This window comes from Fundulus heteroclitus, chromosome 3 (assembly GCF_011125445.2).
Source record: "Fundulus heteroclitus isolate FHET01 chromosome 3, MU-UCD_Fhet_4.1, whole genome shotgun sequence".
Classification (NCBI taxonomy): domain Eukaryota; kingdom Metazoa; phylum Chordata; class Actinopteri; order Cyprinodontiformes; family Fundulidae; genus Fundulus; species Fundulus heteroclitus.
This window is the reverse complement of record NC_046363.1, coordinates 43,576,724-43,595,867: the sequence shown is the minus strand read 5'-3', so window position 1 is coordinate 43,595,867 and position 19,144 is coordinate 43,576,724. Positions and strand designations below refer to the sequence as shown.

The 19,144-nt window shown below is 43.6% G+C and overlaps 1 protein-coding gene across 1 annotated transcript in view; it reads right to left on the bottom strand.

The window, feature by feature from the left end:
- mtmr11 (myotubularin related protein 11) overlaps positions 1-18,518 on the bottom strand; it is a 52,991-nt gene extending 34,473 nt beyond the window's left edge. Inside the window, exons 1-3 of the mRNA XM_036135470.1 lie at positions 18,036-18,518; positions 5,736-5,805; positions 320-456 (exon numbers count right to left, since the gene is read on the bottom strand). Of these exons, the coding sequence (XP_035991363.1) occupies positions 320-456; positions 5,736-5,805; positions 18,036-18,092 (264 nt within the window). The 5' untranslated portion in view covers positions 18,093-18,518. The remainder of the gene's footprint in view (positions 1-319; positions 457-5,735; positions 5,806-18,035) is intronic.
- Positions 18,519-19,144: the final 626 nt, after the last annotated feature.

Sequence of the window (19,144 nt, the reverse complement as noted above, 5' to 3'; positions counted from 1 at the left end):
GATGGAATAAGATTTTTCCACGTAAAATAGGAACAATTCATCTCCATGATCTTATTTCAAGTGCAGGATGTCTAATTATCTTATTTTAAGAGTAAAAATACTCATTCCACTGGCAGATAATCTTATTTACTGGCTCAAATTAAGGACAAATAGACTAACTTTAAGAACATTTTACTTGTTTTAGATCCGTTTTTGCAGTGTAGGGATCACGTTAGTTTTTCACAATGTCCTGAAAACATACAGACTGAAAGCTGCCGACTCCTTTCTGCCAGAGAAATGTTTTTTTTTTTTTAAGAGGTCAGCTCAGGTGAAGACTCACGTCAGTTTTGGGATTGTCCTGGGGAACAAATGCCACCCTGAAGTGGGTACAGAAGAGGGTACCAGAGAGCCAGCCCCTGCCTTCCCTGGCCGTCAGCTTCTTCCTCACCATGGCAGTCCTCTGGAGGACACATTCACCTGGAGGACAGACGAGAGAGCAGGATTTCAGATCTGCAGACAGCAGAATGACATGTTACATGTGGCTGGGATCCACAACGGGAAGAAAGGAGCAGGATTTTGAAAAGGAGCCAGCAGATGGGAGTGGGTGGAAAGAACGTCCTCGCAGCTAAAGGTTTGTCCTTGTGTTGTAGACCGTCATCACTCCGATGAGCAGAGTGCACTAAAAAGGCTCTGAGAGATGCTGCCTTCAGCACATTACACCATTTTATTAACGGGAGATTCTCACGTGTGAGTCGACCACCTCGCTTAGAAACAACCGTAACGAGGTAATTAAAGTTCCAGAAAAAAAACCTTATCACTCACAAACACAGATGGGCCTACAAACGCAGGTCATAGAAGAAGAAAGAAACAAAGCGAGGCGGCTACATTTTCCGAGTCTCCCGCAGGAATACCGAACCCCTGCCAGCGAGGCTCTGAGCTCCCATGGCAACAGAAACCAGGGCTGGGAAGGTGCGGAGAAAACGGTCCAGAAAACGTTTCAGCTTCACTCAAAAGATCCACAGAAGGCGAGCAGAGGCTGCTGTCACAATAAACCACCTGGGGAAGGGCCACATTCCTCCAGCGCTCACGTGAAAGGGAACTGGGACACGCTTTTCAGCTTTTGGGCCGAGCCCAGTCCTCCTTCTCAGGGGGGAACCGGCACACAAACAGGAAATGGCCATTTTTACAGATAAAAAAACTTGCTTCTGCTGCTGGAAAATACGTTTTTTTGCACCATAGGTTTCCGGGTACACAAGAGAAATTCAAACCAAGCAGCATGAACTGTAATTAAGCTTTAAAATCCTCCAGATTGGAGCTGTGAATCAAACTTAACCACAAGTGATCCGGCAGCAGGGAGCGTGAGCACAGAGGGCGTGTGGTTCTCGTTAAAATCTCCTCGGGGAGCTGAACACACTCCTGCAGGCTGCAGATTTTAAAAGGTGGAACTAAAAGGCGGAGTGGGAACCGGCATCAAACTTTGCTTAAGCAGCTGATTCATTCCAGCACGAGTCAGCAGGACAAGTCAAGGTGTTTATGTCGCCCTTTAATCCAATAAAGTCTTTTTATGGCGTTCCCGTAGAGCTCCAGTTGCAGCATAACAAGCCCTTACTGTACCAACGCAGCTCTGTTTCACGTTTAGTCACCAATTAGCGCTTTTTCACTAATTTATTTTATTATCGGGACAGTTACCATTAATTGGGAGGGTTTCCTTTTGTTGTTGAGCTGGCTAGATCATCAGCCCGTCTGTGGAGGGATAAAACAATCTTTGCACACATTTCCTGCACATCAAATATATGCTGTCTAAGCAAAATATGAGTCTTGGTCTGCTTGAATAAAGCAAACAGCCTTTTTAATGAGAAAGTGTATAAATAACAGACTTGGAGCAGCAGTTAATCTGGTCGAGTGAAGGGATAAAGGCAAAATCCTTGTAATTAAGACGGCAAATAATTATATTTACTACAACAGCAATGACAGTTTCCACAGTTCTCCCATTAAAAAATAAATTTTATGAATAATCACAGTAAAATACAATCAAGTCAGCTGTTATGAGGTAATTCTGATCTCGGTTGGTTTCTGGCACAGACTGGCTATTAAGCACAGCCATCAAATTTTCATCAGGTAAAACAATTACAGCAGATGGATGTCAGCCTGCTTGGCTTTTCCAAAATACGTTTGGATGCGTTTTTGAGTTCATTGTCCTGCAGGAACACCCAACCATGTCTAGCTCTATCCGCTCCAAATCTATACTTTTGTTTCTTCAATTCAGTTAAGTCTGTCCCAGCTAATTTATATAGAGCCAACTCACGTCATCTCAACTTTACACAGTCAATTCTATCAGAACATGAAGACACATCGGTTAAGTTTCCTCTCTAAGGAAACCCAGCAGGTTGCATCAAGTCTCTCCAAGCAGCATTCACTCCTCCTGAAAGAGCGTAGAGCCACAGTGGACAGTCGTCTGCATTGTTGATGGCTTTGCAGCAATCCCTCATACTGAGCATGCATGAAGCAACAGTGGAGAGGAAAACTCCCCTTTAACCGGGAGGAAACACAGCTAACCAGATCAGCTCTGATCCAGTTTTCAAGTCTAGTGGATAAAAAAAAAGAACACAGTTAGTTGCAGTTAAACTGCCAACAGCTTTGATAGGAGAGAAACCGTGTTAAACACTGAAAGCCGGAGCCAAGTGGATCATCTACAGGAGAACATGAAGCTGGCGGCAGCTGTAGCCGAGCCCATGGCCGCCTGCAGGACGGTGCCACGGCTGAACAGAACGCCGTGCTACAGCTGGCCTGGCATTCTGTGAGGAGGGGTTTCTACATCCATGATGTTTGGTTTCACGGCTGTTCACATAAAAGACCTAAATCCAGATAACACGATAATTCAATATCGATCGATAGACATGTGGAGCTATGAGGGGAAAAAAGGGTCAGTAAAAAGTTTTCTTTCATTTTTCATTCCAGCCTATCATGTAGGTTAATACTACAGTCATTACATCCTCCCAACCAATCAACGCAGACCCAGGAACGCTCCGTCATCAAGCTCCGCCCCCTTCAAAAAGTTCAGAGAGTGCATGATTTTTTTTTTTTTTTTGCTTTTTTAAAAGAAAACAGCAGTTTTGATAAAAAACTAGGTTGAATAAAGGGTTGAATTCAGTGTTTATATGTTCTTTACCTAAAAATAGGTCATTAAGCAGCAGCATAAAAAGTTCAGGGCTGCACTTCAAATATATGCTTTGAATTCTTTGATAATTATCGATACCGATCAATATGATTTGTATTTTATCCAAATGCTTTTTCACCAATATTGTCCTACCCTATTGGTGCCCATGATGCAGTTAAGCCCCAAATTATTCATACCTCTGGGAAAAATTGGTTCATTTTTGGTAGGCGATGTGAAAGGAGTAGTAACTGTAAAAATATTCTGTTTTAATTCAATTTTGATATTAAAAAATGGGTCAAATTAAATGCTAAAAAGAATTATTTACAATATTCTAAAAATATCAACAGAAAAAAGCCTTTACTGACATCTCAGCAAATCAAAATCAGACTTTTTGTATATTTCTGCTGATATTTTGAGCCTCTTTTAAATCCTCAGCTCGCTGTTATCAGTGAAAAGAGACACGGCGGTAAACCTGCCAGGGGTATGAGGCATGTGGTCTTAACTGCAAGTGCCACTGGGAAATATCGAAATGAAGGATCCATTTAAGAAAATAAAGCTGAGAAACATCAGAAACGTAACTTTCATTTTGCGAAATGTTTCAAACTGAACTAAAGACTTCTGCACTCCTGTAACCACGGGGGGGGGGGGGGGGGGGGGAGTGGGGGGGGGGGGACCCCAATTACTTTGAGTTAAACTGATTAAAAGCAGCAACAAATGAAGGACTCAGAAAATATAATCAACGAGAACAGACCTCTGAGTCGGGTGTCTGTACTATCATCCACCACAGAATAAAGTTCAACAGCAACCAGACTCCAAGGCTGACCACAGATGCATCCGTTTCAGATGCATTTACTTTCTGCTCAACCGTTGCCCAAAACGCTCCAACCAGTCAGCCAGTGCAGGCGATCAACTGGGTCACCTGTGCTGGCTGGAAATCAGAACATTTAAACAAAGACAATCTGAAGCCTTTTCAGCCTGAAATCCTCAATCTTCTGCGCGTTGAAACAAAGAATTTCTTGGCAAATGAAACCAGATAATGCAAAGATCATGGCCGTTGTTGATCAATCAACGCGGCATCCAGCTGACTGACAGCTGTTAGGATCCTGGGTAACATTAGACCCAGCAGAAAGGGGACGTCGCTCTGAAGGGGGTTCGGGCCTCTGGCTTTGTGTGCGGATGGACAGTATACCGCCTCCTCCCCGAGCAGCATTGAAATGGTACATGATCTACCTATGGCTGCTGGAGCCGCGCTGACCCGTTTGACCTCCTGCAGGCCAGCTCTGTTTCTGAGGTCCTGTGTCCCGCCGTCACATGAGAACGCCGGCCGTGCCGTGAGTCCGCTAGCTACCGCCGCAACGGAACTGCTTCTGTAAACACACATTTATTTTTACCCTGCGTCTGGTTGGTGGGGAAACACGTTTAAAAGTCTAAAGTTATTGGCTCTGCAAGGGGAAAACCTGCATGACATGGCTGCTTTAAGCCAAGGAGAGCCGGCGGGTAACGTTTCGGTGCCGGGCGTTTGCATGAACCGACAGAAGCTGCTGACTGGGAGAAAGTAAGAGTCTGCAGCTGCAACACGAGCCCTTTCACTCGGTGCACTTACACCGACTCCTGACTCCTTTGTGCCCGAAAGAGAACTTGCCCTTAAAAATGGTCTCAACACTAGAAATTAAAAAATGGATTCCTCCAACTGGATCAGACTCAGCTTTTCAAGATTCATGCAATATTTACGTGCTGGAGCTTTAGCTCCGAGGAGCTGATTTAGCTCTTGGTAGGGACTACACCTCTTTTATCGTTTCTCTTTGAGGACCACTGAGTTTTTTGTAATTTAGCTGGGATGACGGTAAAGAAAAGGGGATAGAAAAGCAATGACAGAGTGAAGTTTTTAGAGAAGGAAAGGTTGAAAGCCAGCGAAGAAAAAACAAGATGAGTCCAAAACCGTCAACAAGTCACAGAGAAACGTTAAAATCTCAGGATGGAACTGGTGTTAAAGGCGGCAGATCATGCAAAATCCACTTTTTTTAGTCCCGAATTACATTTATTTGTGTGCTTGGAGTCTCTAGGAATGCAGAACATGTGAATCTAGTCTCTTGAATCCCTCAGTTTTCTCTGCTCTTTAGTTTTTTTAATAATTACGTCACAATATTTGCTGCAGAGCCGCTGAACAAGGTCTTCGACTTCCGGCTAACCAATTTTGCGAATCCACCATTTTTACGTTTCTTGCTGCAATTTTGTATTCCAAGCTGAAGGATGGCGAAACTACAAGTGGATAAGTCAAAATTTAAAGAGACGGCACCAAAACGAGTTGCCCTCAGAGCAGGAGCAAAGGAGGAGCTGTCGGGCCACAAATTACGACAAATTCAGACCAAAGCATCGCAGTTCGACTTGATGTAGACCCCAAGTGAAAGATTTAAATGTGAAAAAGGAAGAACAAAAAGCAGCATATGTCCCCTTTAAGATGGAAGAACAGCAGAAATATTTAGCTTAGACAAAACGTAGAAATATTAAAGAAAGAGAAATATAGAAAAGTAACCAAAAGGGAAACAAAAAGCTGATCTCTTGAATTAACAAACACTTTTAAGGTGACAACAATTCCTACCTGGCAGACACCGGAGCCCAAACACGTCTCGACTCCTGGCGCTGGTGCTACTCTGGCTCAGCATCCTCTCCTAAATGAAGAAACACAGAAACTCAGCATTTAATCTCTTCAAAACCTGTTTGACTGAGAAGTCAACAAAGACCACGAACAGCTTGGCTGCGTCTCTGGAAACGTGCCATTTATACAGCAGCACTTTAAACACATCCTATGACATTTAATATGCTTAAAGATGGAGAAGTAAAAATGTGCATAGAATGAATGAAAACACGTTAGAAAGAGGTATAAACCTATCCCTGAAATACAGCATAGATCATCCTCAGTAAGTGAGGAAGCGTTGGAGCAATCTTTAGAACCTGCGCGGTGTTTGAACTGTTTAGAAGCAGTAGAGCTTTCTGAGCTATCTACAATTTTAGCTTCATCTAAACCTTCTACCTGTATGTTAGACCCAAACCCAACCAAGTTGTTTAAAGACATATTCCCTTTGATCAGTGGCACTATTATAGACATGAATAATCTATCCTTAGTAAATGGATATGTACCACAGGCTTTTAAAGTAGCTGTTATTAAACCTTTACTTAAAAAAAAAACTTCTCTTGATCAAGATGAGTTAGTAAACTACAGACCTATATTTAATCTTTTCTTATCTAAAATTCTTGAGAAAGTAGTTGCTAATCAACTTTGTGAACATTTACAAAGCAATGACCTACTTGAGGAGTTTCAGTCAGGCTTCAGAGCTCATCATAGCACTGAAACAGCTCTGGTGAAGGTCACTAATGATATTCTCATGGCCTCAGATAATGGACTTGTGTCTGTACTTGTCCTGTTAGATCTCAGTGCTGCATTTGATACAGTTGATCACAATATTCTCCTACAAAGACTTGAGCATACTGTAGGGATTAAGGGGAAAGCATTAGGCTGGTTTAAATCTTATCTGTCGGACAGATTCCAGTTTGTTCATGTTAATAATAAATCTTCCTCAAACTCTAGGGTCACTTGTGGAGTACCACAGGGTTCAGTCCTTGGACCAATTCTATTTACTATATATATGCTTCCAATTGGCAAAATTATCAGACAGCATGGGATTAATTTCCACCATTATGCTGATGACACTCAGCTATATTTATCCATAAATCCTGATGAATCCAATCAGTTACTTCGACTGCAGTCATGTCTTGATGACATCAAAAGCTGGATGACTTTAAATTTCCTACACTTAAATTCTAACAAGACAGAAGTTGCAATCTTTGGACCAGAGTCCACAAAAAATAAACTTCTTAATCAATCACTTAATCTGGATGGCACTATATAAATACAATTTAATTGGTCCCCGAGCAAAACCCTTACCATCACAATGCCAATGATGATTATTAATAAAAACAATAATAATAATAATTTTACTTTGTTAGAAGGGAAATGTGGAAGACGTTGCAACAAGTTACAGTCGACTCCTTCTGGGTTGTTACTCAGTTTGTCCTACGTGACTTTTTCTAAAGAAAAATAAAGATAGTTCTCCCTTAAACACCCTCTAAGTGTATGTTATTTCACAGATTAGGCACACAGAGTATGTATTTTCTAAGTAACAAGAACCTCTTAAACCCAGTTTTCCTGTTTTATTGCATAAATGTAGACTAAGCATCGCACTCAGCTCCTGTGGACAGAATCCTGACCCACCTTTGAACTGAACTTGTCACAATGGACTCATTTATAGACAAAGAAAAACAGCCAGCCTCCCCCCCTCGCTTCTGGATTCACAGTTTCCATGCAGCCGTCCTGTTTTTTCCGGCGTTCACCCAGATCGTCCTAAAGTCTCAGGAAGTCGACAAGCAGAATCCTGCAGAACCACAAGGGCTTTTTATAACCAGGCCAGAGTGCTTTCTGGCACATATGCTTTCACTTAGGTTTGCTACTAACCACCCCCCCCCCTCCAACAAGCGCAGGCAATCTACATTTATCGGCCTGAACGCCCATAACAGGCTAAGAGGGGTGCAATTTGATAGGGTGGGGTGATTATACAGGTGGTGTTGGAGCTTTTATAATGAAGAACAGAGAGAGAGAGCAGCTTGAGCTCTGATCCAAGAAAACTACAGAGTGCAGCGCCTCAGCAGTTCTGACTGAGCTCGGCCCGCAGTGAAACAATTTATCACTGTTTCATTAAAGGCGCCGGCTTTATCGTGAAACACAAGCCAGGCTTTGGGTCGGCAAGGATGTGTGAACAACAATGAATCCACTCAGTCTCCTTCTGCAGGGCGGAGAGGTCTGTTAGCAGCCTGCTGGCCAAACCTGGAGCAGAAAATAGCTTTTAACACGCCGGACCTTAGCCACTCCAGAAGCTCGCAAGAATCACACTTATTCACGGCTGCTTGTTTTTTTCTGAAAGTGAAAGCTTCTTACTGTTTCCTTAACAAAGAAAAACACATTCTGCTGCTGTTTTGCCTATAAAACACCATTGAGACAAGCGCTGGGAATATAAACCAAGCGCTTCCTGACAGAAGAATCTGAATTGTAGAACAAAAGAATGATTATTTTACTCTGAGACCTGATTGATGTTGGAAAAACAAGTTTACGCCGATAAACCTTGTAACAGAGCTGGGTCAGAACAGCTTCTGCAACCCTACAGAGCGCGTTAGCAGCAAAAAAGCCTCCTGGATGGAAAACCCACTTTAGATGGAACAGAAAAAGCTTTTATTACAAGGCGGCACAATAAAATTCAACTTCATTGTTCCTTTTCCCCCCAGTAAGGCTTCAGCATGCCAACTGCTCCTTTATGTCTCCTCATCCACACCCACAGAAAACCCACAGCTGAATTCCTCGGCTCCTTTTAAGTAGATCAAACGCCTTTGTTTCCCCGCTCGGGCCGGAGCTACAGCATCAGCCATCTGAAAGTGGCGACACAAGCGACCACAACAGCCGACAACGCAGCTAAACCAAAGCGTCTGAAAAACGACGCCATCACCAAGAGGCTTTCTACAACGCGTCAGAGATGAGAGAAACGCCCCAGGAGGTTTTGTCTCGGCATGAAATGAATGATAAAGCGGTCAAACAAGCGCTGCCCAAAGTCTCTGAGTCAGAGAAAACTAAAAATCCATTTTTCCTGTGGTTGTTTTTCCCCCAACGCTACATTCTCACAATGACTGCCTGGCTTCTGGGCTGCCATTAAACGCCCCCTCCCCTCCCCGCCACGCTGCCTTGTTGCCCCACTTCTCCATTCATTCCCAGGGACGGAGGCCAAGCCTGACTGCACTTTCCATTCCTCATGCTGCTGCAGACGCTCTGCTTGATCCTGGCTCTGGAAGGAAAACACATTTCTTTTCTGAAAACACAAAAACCTTCTAAGAAAAAGACAAAGATTTAGTTTTTTTATTCCCTGTCCATTGGCTTTGATAACGACTAGCAGAAGTGTAATAAAAGTTAGCATGTTCAGTGCCAGCACAGTTAAAGGACTAAACAAGTGTGACATGTTTGGATGGACAGCAGGAGAACGCCTCTCCTCTCTGAAAAGAGCACTGCAGCGACCTTTTCTACTGCTTTCATCCATTTGGCCCAGGATCACACGGTACCAACCGGACCGCTTTACCTCATATGCCGTATCCAAAGTTAGCCTAATAACGTTGAAACTATCGGCTTAAAGTCGAATGTTAGCCTGACTTTCAACACGCTAACAACTTTTTAACCACATTCTGATGTGGAGATTTCGGCGCCCTTAACTTTGCAGCCACATTTACTGTTTAGATGCAAGGCAACACAATCTTTTCTGTCTTTTAAACATTATTTTGCATAGGATGCAAGTCTTAGGCTATCAAAGTTGCAGACAGGTCTGTAATGGCAGAATCTAAAGTTTAAGTTGACCCACCGCTGTGAGCCGTCTAAGCTGCAGAGACAGCGCGTCGATGCAATCATTTCCTTGAACCAACTTGTTAAAAAGGGTTTTATTTAATTCAGCCATGAACTCCTCGGTTTAGCGAAGCATCCTAGAGTCAAATGTAATTACAGGTTTTGCAGCAAATCGACAAGAAATGCATGAAGAAAAGAGTCCAGGTGATGCAACAGTGCCTCCAGCTCTATAGGCCTTCATGTCTCTGGCTAGTTCGGTATTCAGAAGAATTATTACGATAACAGTCACAGAGTTAGAAAAATCTCACGTATAAATTGATTTAATGGCATGTTATTTTCTAAAGTTTGTATATTACACCCCGTTTGCATTGCTTATGGCTCTGATTGTTGCTTAGGTCAACAGACCTGTGGACTATAACAGATAAGGAGCCCTGATTAAACCAAAGCAAATCTGGGTGACCTTCTGATTGCTGATTATTTACTAGAGTCATATAATCACTATTTCTTAAAAACAAAAAACAAAAAAAACAAAAAACCGGGATGTTATCAGGCGGGTAAGAATCAACACACATCGGTGCAAAACCTTTTGAGGCTGACAGCCAAACCTACAGAAGTGCACTTAGAAAACGTTGCGCAGAATCCATAATAAAAGAGTACGTACAGCAATAAAATAATAAAAATTCAGATTTATAAAACCATGTACATGCAATTTTCCTGTTTAGATCACAGTTGTACATGAAGGTACCCGGTTCCACCTCATGTTCTGCCTTCATTCGACCATAAACGGTCAATGCAACTGAACTTGTTAAAAGTTGATTACAGTTTTAATCCAGAGGAATCCCTCACTGAGCTGAAATTCCTCTAAACTAGGAGGAAGGAGAGGTTTCCCCCCAATGATGAAGAGTCCTCGCCACACCCCCAACCGAATCATGAGCATCCTCTAAGGAAAATGTCTCACATTTGGTTAGAACACAGAGACAAAAAGGCCTTTCCAGTTCTTTGAAGGCACACCTGTGATATTATGCTGCATTTACGATAAGAGCTACAGAATACTTGACATCTAATTTATTCACGCACAGTTAAGCCTGAAGGCACGAGAACAAAACCGCCGCCAACAGAAGCAGCAGCTCATAGTCAAACCAGGCGGGACTACAACCTTAGCATCATTAAACTAAAACCATTCATCCATTCCTTAACCAGATGGGAATTCTTGAGAACAACGTTTAATGTAAAGTCTTTTTTTCTTTTTACCAGAACCTGACCTAGCTTTTTTTTTTTCTGTGTGAAAACATGTTAATGAAACTGATTACTTCTATGCATTTTTTTAAAGAGTACTATGGAGAATTGCTTGACGGTCTTCTGAAGCCAAATAAAAGTACCGTATTTTTCAGACTATAAATCCCACATTTTTTCATAGTTTGGCCAATCCTGCATCTTATATATTAATTTTAAATGGTAAATCATACTAACCAACATGGACCAAGGAGTAAACATTACCGTCTATAGCCTCAAGAGGGCGCTTTAGGCTTGTGAAAACTACTTAACCACTTAAAAATTAATTGAAACGTTAACTTATAGACAACAAAGACTGAACACAGCTGGTGCAGCGCTAAGCGCCCACACAGATACAGAACCCTGTTGTCGGGCTGTCCGTGAAGCTAATAGCAGCTAGCGCTAGCTTATCCGGGTGTTTTACAACTTCCCTGATGCATGTGAGCTTTATGTTGCTCTGAAACATCCGTATCGTGCTGTTAGCTTAGCACGTAGCACCGCTACGCTCACGGTCTAATTTCAGTGTAATTTTGTCAACTCAACTTTACAGGTATGTTTCATGTTATTCAGCCCATTGTGGATGCAGCTGGGTCATTTAATAAGTTGCCTTATAAGATTAAATGTCAGTTTTCAATCTTGGATTGTGTGAAATAAATCTCTAAATAAATGTGACTTATAGTCTGAAAATACGGTAGTTTCCACTGACAGGAGGCCAGTTTGTCACAAAGTCAATACATCTGAGCCAGCAAAGCAATGCAGTGAACTAAACGATGGCATGACGTCTGTAACGCTCATCTCTCCCGCCACACCAAGCAGAAATCCAGAGCTGGACATCGGCCAAGTCTCGTTTAGATGTTTCCTCTCCCTGAAGGCTGATTAATAGACCCACTTCCGCACAAAGACAAATGGCCATTCCCAGAAAGACTGAACGGTTCCATTTGCTAACAGGGTGGCTGGTTAATCATCACCAAATGCCAGAGCATTGGACCTACTGTGAAAACCATAGACCTGTCCAGAGCGGAGCTCTTTATTGTGCTCCATTTGAGCTGCAGGAACTTCAGCCAGCTGTGGATCTGGCAGCAGAGGCGGTATCTGGCTGCTCTGGGAGCGAATGTGATGGACCGGCGCGTTCTTATCGGGCTTTAATCTTCAGCCGCTCTGAACAGCGCTCAGATGATCCATCGTCTGGCATTCCTGCTTCTGCTGCGCTTCGTGCCGTTTGCCTTTCAAGCGTGCCGCTTCAAAGCTGGATGGGTGGTGCCAACAGAGATAACCGGAGGGATAAGTGCATCTAAAATATGCCCACTTGGCCATCTGTATGTAGCGCTTACATATTCTGCATCTCATATGCAGAGTTTGTAACATTTTCACTGTAAACTGTGAGAAGAACGAGGAAATCAAAGTTCTTTAAAGTTCTGTTGAAGGTGGTTTATTTTTTCACGCCCTCTTCATGTTGAAAGGTATTGAACACGTCGCTGTTTTTCTCAGTAAATGTTTCTCTAATGTGCCTGAAGATGTGAATCTCACCCCAATGAACCAGCTGATATCTGTCAGTATTTAGAAAGTCTTCCTGCTGTTATGTGCAAATCAAAAATCAGCTTTTTATATATTTACTATAAAACATGCTTCTCATTACCAAAATATTGCACAGAGCAGTATGATTGGCAACAAAGAGACTTTTGCATAGGAGCAGCTTTATCATCTGGAGGAAATCAAAATGGAGCCTCTGCTTCTCTGCATTGAAAGGAGTCAGTTAAGGTGATTTGGACCTCTTTCTTTGGGTTGTTTTTGGGCACGTCCCACTGGAGGAAGACCCAGAACTCGTTGGAGGGACCCATCTGGCCTGGGAACACTTTGGGATTTCCCAGAATGAACTGGAGGATAAGGGATGTCTGGGTTCCTCTCTTGGAACTGTTGCACCAGCCACCCAATGCTAGAAAGCATTTAATACGTTTCCATAAGTTTGGTCAATACTTATTCTATGTGTAATTCCATTTTACTTTAGCCATAGCTTAATTTTTGGACTAATTTTCTTTGATGCCTTCGTAAGAGAGGATTACTTGGGCTGCTGCCAACATGTGGTATGAATTTAAAGGAATATTGCCACATTATATGCTTACAAAAAAGACCCAAAACTGTTTGATCATGATAAGATAAGGCTATATACGCCAAGCCTACATCCCGATAGCGTTTTATGATGCTTTTTTGTGGATATAAATATAGCCCCAGCACCAGGCGCGATTAGCTGATATAAACAGATGTGGTGCCATCTAGCAACAGTATCACAGAACTATCATAATACCGGTTTGCTTAATTAATAAATCTAAATTAAATAATGCCTGACCGAGCCTGACCCTCTGCAATGCCTCACAGTAAAGCAGCAGCTCGGCGTGATGGAAGACCAACCGTTATTAATTAAATAAAACAATCTACATGAACTTTAAGAGCCTCATATCAGAACATTTACACACGTCACATAATGTGGCTAAGCATCTTTAATGTCAATAGAAATATTAGAAACATTTTAACAATACTTGTTTTATCCAATGTTAGTAGCTATACACTACAATGCAACCATGGCATCATATCTGCAGACAATAAAGGAATCAGTGACATTGTCATATATAGCATCTTACAGGAGTGTTGCCCTCAGGACAGAGTGTGTTTCAGTAATACTACAAAATGGGACATTCCTGTTTAAAGTATGATTGAATAACTAGCAAAGCCTCTAGAGCGGTCGATAAATGCATTAAACTGTAGCAGGCAGGCACTGCTGCCCAAATTCAACAGAATAATTAATCATCTGTATATATGAGGTCCTACAGTGCATAGCTTTAGGCACAGGTTAACACAATGCCAAGCTAGAAAGGCATCAGCAATGACCAAGGCTACCCTTCCAGTCCACATCCCAGTAGATTATTACCAAAGGTCTGAACACGTGATGCTGAAAGAGAAAAGACTCCCAGAGCTTCATCTCAGACTCTGCAGAAAAAAGCTAAAACCTGGCAGCATGTCAGTCACATCTGCAGATAACAGCAAAGCACGGTGGTGGAGGGCTGGTGATCTGGGCTTTTTTTCTGCTGATGTGACTTACAGGCTGCATGTGATATGTTTAGTGTTAACATTTGGTTGATTTTCTGCACAGAGGCATAACATATTTAAACTATCACTTTACAATACTTGTGGCTTTCATTTGTAAGCGTTTGGTTTTCATTAGGTGTCTGACGCGTATCGCGTGTAACTCCACCCCCAGTGGCCCAAAGGACTTGATACTTGAGGCTGATGAAACAAAAGAGATGCATATGTAGGGGGAATATAACAGTTATGTAATAATTAATGTTAATAGAACAATAATAGCTCTGATTGTTTGGGTTGTTTTCCTTTTATTCCTCCGTACTTCTTTAATCTTGTAAAAAAAAAAAAAGGAACCTTGAAAGCTCTGCCGTTACCTTGTAATGTAATTTAAATGAAAACACCAAAACATTTGATTTCCAGCCTTGATAGCTGAGAAAACGTGCCGCTGTGCTTCGCCTTCGCCAAACCAATCCGGATCTGAGCTGGGACAAAGAAAGGAAGAACGGTGCAGCCATCTGGGCCAGGACCAGCCCACATTTAGATTCTGTTTCACCATGCGCTCCGGAAAGAGAAACAAAGGCGTGTGTGGGTGGCCTCTGCGTATGATCCGCTGTCCACGGCCCACTACCACACATTAGCAGATCTCCGGCTGAGACAGAATCCCACACCGGGATGACTCCTGAACGCCTCATGCTGAGGCCATAGAAACCCTGAAGTCCTGACCCAGCCAGCCCCCGTCTCCAGATGTGCCGAGCACGTCACCCCCACCGCTCCACATGCAAGCCTGGCCTGGAGGGAGAGGAAAGCCCCCCCCCCCCCCTTCAGCTGCAGAACACATCTGAGGCTTGGCAGAAGAACATGAACCTCCAAATGCATCCGGCCGTTTCTCTCCATGCGTTCTGTCTACCTGTGCGCCCGGCCAGGTGTGCGTTATACGGCGACACGCGGCTCAAACCTCGCAGGGCAGCTCACTGGAATTCCTTAATAGCTTCTGGAAATAAGGGGAACAGAAAGTGCTCGGCACACAGCTGCCCAGATGATGAATCACGGGCTGCAGTTTAATCCAAAGCTGCTGAGAGACATGATTAAGATTCCCTGAGCCCCTTTTTGGACGGTAATTAGGCTCCCGAGCAGAAGCAGTGATTATATGCAGCCTTTCTTCTTTAAACCAGCGGACCGGCAGTGGAGAAAGCGCTGATTTAAAACAACAAAAGTCAATCTGGATTCACAGACGAGCCTCTCAGAGCTGCGCAGGGCTCCCTCTCTGTTTCTGTTTTACAGTTATGTCTATTTTAAAGACAACCCATGTGTAAAATATTAACAATTAGACTGTGTCTCCCACACAACAGATAGCCACTAGCGTTATCAAACAAAAATGTTCCCATTAGCCTTTTAGTCTAAATCACAAGTTCTTTGTCAGTAAAACATTTGTTCTGTAGAATCAGATTAGCGTTTTAGAGCAGAGGTTCCCTAAATTAAGTCCTATCCATTTCCTTATTAAAAACCCCAGACCTGAAACGCCTAAATAAAGATAACCAGTTCGTTATATAAATAAACGTTTTTTCAAGGTTTCTATAATGTCTTTATTTTGGACACATCCTGACATGCGGACTCTTACCAGACCATTCCAGTGATGCACTGATCCGATACCCGGATCGGACATTGGCTCCGATATTGACTAATTTGCTGGATCGGATATCAGATTGATGTTGATCCAGCAATCCGATCCAGTCATTTCTTTTTTTTATATTAATAATCATACACAGCAATACAGTTACAGCCATCTAGTCACTTCTATTCCATGTTTGCAACGCCGGCTACATCATCGCTCACAGCAGCTAGCGATGAGCAACATGGAGCAACATGGAGCAAGCAACGGACCGAGCCCAGTCTGCTATTTGGAAACATTTCCAACTTGATTTGCCAACATCTCCGACTGCAACATGCAATATAAAATTATGACGGGTGTGGATAAAGTTGGTAAGCTCAGCCCGGGTGTCGGCATCAGATTGGACCAGAATAAAATCTGGATCGGTGCGTCTCTACTCCATTCCCATCCCGTTTTCTGTACCAGGCTCTTCCTCGCAGGGCTGCGGGAGCGGCTGGTTCCCATTGCCCTAAAGTCTGTCAGCCAATCACAGGCCGGCAGAGACACACAAGCATGCAAACAGCAAATTAACCCGACATGCATGTCTGTGGTCTGTGGGAGGAAGCTGGGACGCCCGGGCAGAACCCCTGAATGCTTGGGGAGCGACCCAGCCAGGATGTGAGCTCAGTACGCTTCAACGTGCAACCTGGGCTTCCCATAGTTTAAATTTGAAAATGAAACATTGTGAACACTGCAAAAAGGGAACTAAATGTAAGTAACATTTCTTGAAAATTTTCCTTGATTTGAGCTGGTAAATAAGACTATTTGCCGATGGAATAATATTTTTGCCCTTAAAATAGGAATAATTCATCTCCATGATCTTATTTCAAGCGCAAGATATCTAATTATCTTATTTTAGGGGTAAAAATGCTCATTCCATTGGCAGATACTCTTATTTACCTACTCAAATCAAGGCAAAACTTAATTTTAGTTCCCTTTTTGCAGTGAAGATGCAGAAAATGCATCTTTTTGAAGTGGAATAGGGGACAAAACAGATTCCAGAGAAAATGTAGACTAATTTATCTCTTCCAGAATGTTTCTACCTGTTTTCCAAACTTAATCAGACATAGAAAAGGATGCAAACTTTAATGCATCATCACTCATTTGTCCAACTATAACAACCTGACTGGCAGGTCTGACGATGAGGTGTCCAAAATGTTCTTGTTATTATTTCACTGGTAAAGCTCGAACAAAACGACTGTTCTCTGATGAACTGGGGCGCTGCACGATGTGTAGAAAACCTGCAACGATGGCACAGGTTGTGATTAACCCACATTTTCCTGGGCTTTCCTTTCCGTCACAACGTTCTGACCAGGGGCGGTTCTAGACAGGGGCCAACATGGGGCCAGTGCCCCTGTACTGAAGCCATAATAGTGAATCAGTTTCTCATGATGATATGTGCTGGAGCAGATGTTCTGTTGCTGTTCGGTCCATTAGGCCCATTTAATTTTTTTACCTTTACATTTTTATTTTATTAATAATTTTTAATTTAATGCATACCCCTTCTAGCTTCAGCCATATTGAGACAGGGTCACAGTTTTCTGCAGCCTGTAGTTCCACAGACACAAGTGGCTCACTTCATATATCAAACGATTACATTTTGCAGTGTTTCCTGGTTTAATTCCTATTTTTCTCAGTGCCCCCATAAAAAAAACATTGGCCCCACCCTGGGCCCCCTGGTTCTGACTCCTCTCTGTGAGCTTTAGCACCTCAGTCATCAAAACCCGTGTCAGCATCAAAAGCAGCGATGCACCACCCATACATCCAGAGATAAATGCATGACGCTTGATATACATGGAATTACACATTTCTGCATCCATGCATTCCTTTGCAAATGCAACATATTGCAAAAAAAAAAACGATGTGAATAAATATATTGCGGAGCTGTAATAAGGACAGTGCAATGTCTCCTTTTGCACGTTGCTATCAAGCATTTTACACCATTTATGGAGAATCTGTTGCACGTTTAAACCCTGAATTAGGACAAAATGGTCCTATATTAATTAGCATGTCTTATAATCTGCAGGAGGATCGCTGGTACTGGTTAAAAAAAGACAGATCGGTGCATCTGAACAGACCCCCTGTTTCTCAGGACTGTGCAGGAATCCTGCAAAGCAGGCTGCAAACAGTCAGGCAGCACATTTATAGCCCAGCCTGCTGAATGATGGCTGCTGTTTCCTGCACCAGAAAAGCCTCTTTCTGATTTTCTCCTTTCCTGGCCCCCTGTGCAACGCGGTCACCGTTATGATGACGAGCCGTGGCACACAGAATCAAACGCTCAGATAAATAATTAAAGTCTCCTAGATGACAGGCAGAGAGGGGAGGATGAAGGAGGGGAGATTTTAAGGTGGTGTGAGGAGCAGAAAGCGGGAGCCGCGTCCCCCCAAACAGGCAGCAGCTGTTCGAGGCTCATTCCCTCTCATCGGTGCAGACAATCAGCTTAAGTGGGTCAGCCAGGAGTCCTGGGAGCTCACCTTCAGGTCCGGCAGCATCTGCCTCACTTTGAACGTGGTTCTGGATCCTGTCAACATCTTCCTGCACTTTTTGTTGTTGTTGTTGATGAACAGGAAGAAAACCGGCGTTGTGGTGGAAGCAGACGCTTACGGGTCAGCGTCCATCCGTTTCAGCGGAGGAAAACGGCGCAGAGCAGCGAGCGGCCACCGGATCTCCGCCGGCTGCTGCTGCTTCTTCTTCTTCTTCCCCTCCTCCAGCTGAGGTCTTCGGTGTCAACGAGCCCGCCGTTGTGGCTCTTCTCATCGCTTTTCTGCGCGGACAGCGTCGGCCGCTCCACCGGCACGGAGAGAAAGCCCGACCGGCCCGAGATCAGCCAGAAGTCCCCGGCTGCCGTCTAACGGAGAGACGCGTTCAGGGCTCCTAGCGGGGCCCGTCCCCTTCTGTTTGTTTCTTCCCTCGCCATGGCGAGGCAGGGAGCGCCGGAGGAAAGCGGAGTCCTCTTAAAGAGACAGTACCTCCGGAGTGTGGGGCAGTTTCCCCTCAGACTCAACGTGTCTGCTTTCTGTTTGCCACGGTTACCAGTTTGTTTGTCCTTCTTTTTTTATAGACTCCATGAACTCACCATCACCAAGCCCAGAAGTTAAAAATTATATAACAGATGTGGGATTTACAGCGCTGGGAAAACATTGACAACACATTCACAACACAGGTCATCTCAAGGCTCTTTCCAAAGTCAGACTCCATCAGATCCTCCAGGTTGGTGAGAAAGTTTCCTCTCTAAGGAAACCCAGCAGGTTGCATCAAGTCTCTCCAAGCAGCATTCACTCCTCCTGAAAGAGCGTAGAGCCACAGTGGACAGTCGTCTGCATTGTTGATGGCTTTGCAGCAATCCCTCATACTGAGCATGCATGAAGCGACAGTGGAGAGGAAAACTCCCCTTTAACAGGGAGGAGAACCTCCAGCAGAACCAGAACCAGGCTCAGTGTGAACGCTCATCTGCCTCCACCCACTGGGGCTTAGAGAAGACAGAGCAGAGACACAGAAAGCACAGAAGCTCACATTGACCCAGGAGTACTTTCTATGTTAGATGGTAATAGAGGATGATCTGCCTCCCCTGATGATGTCACAG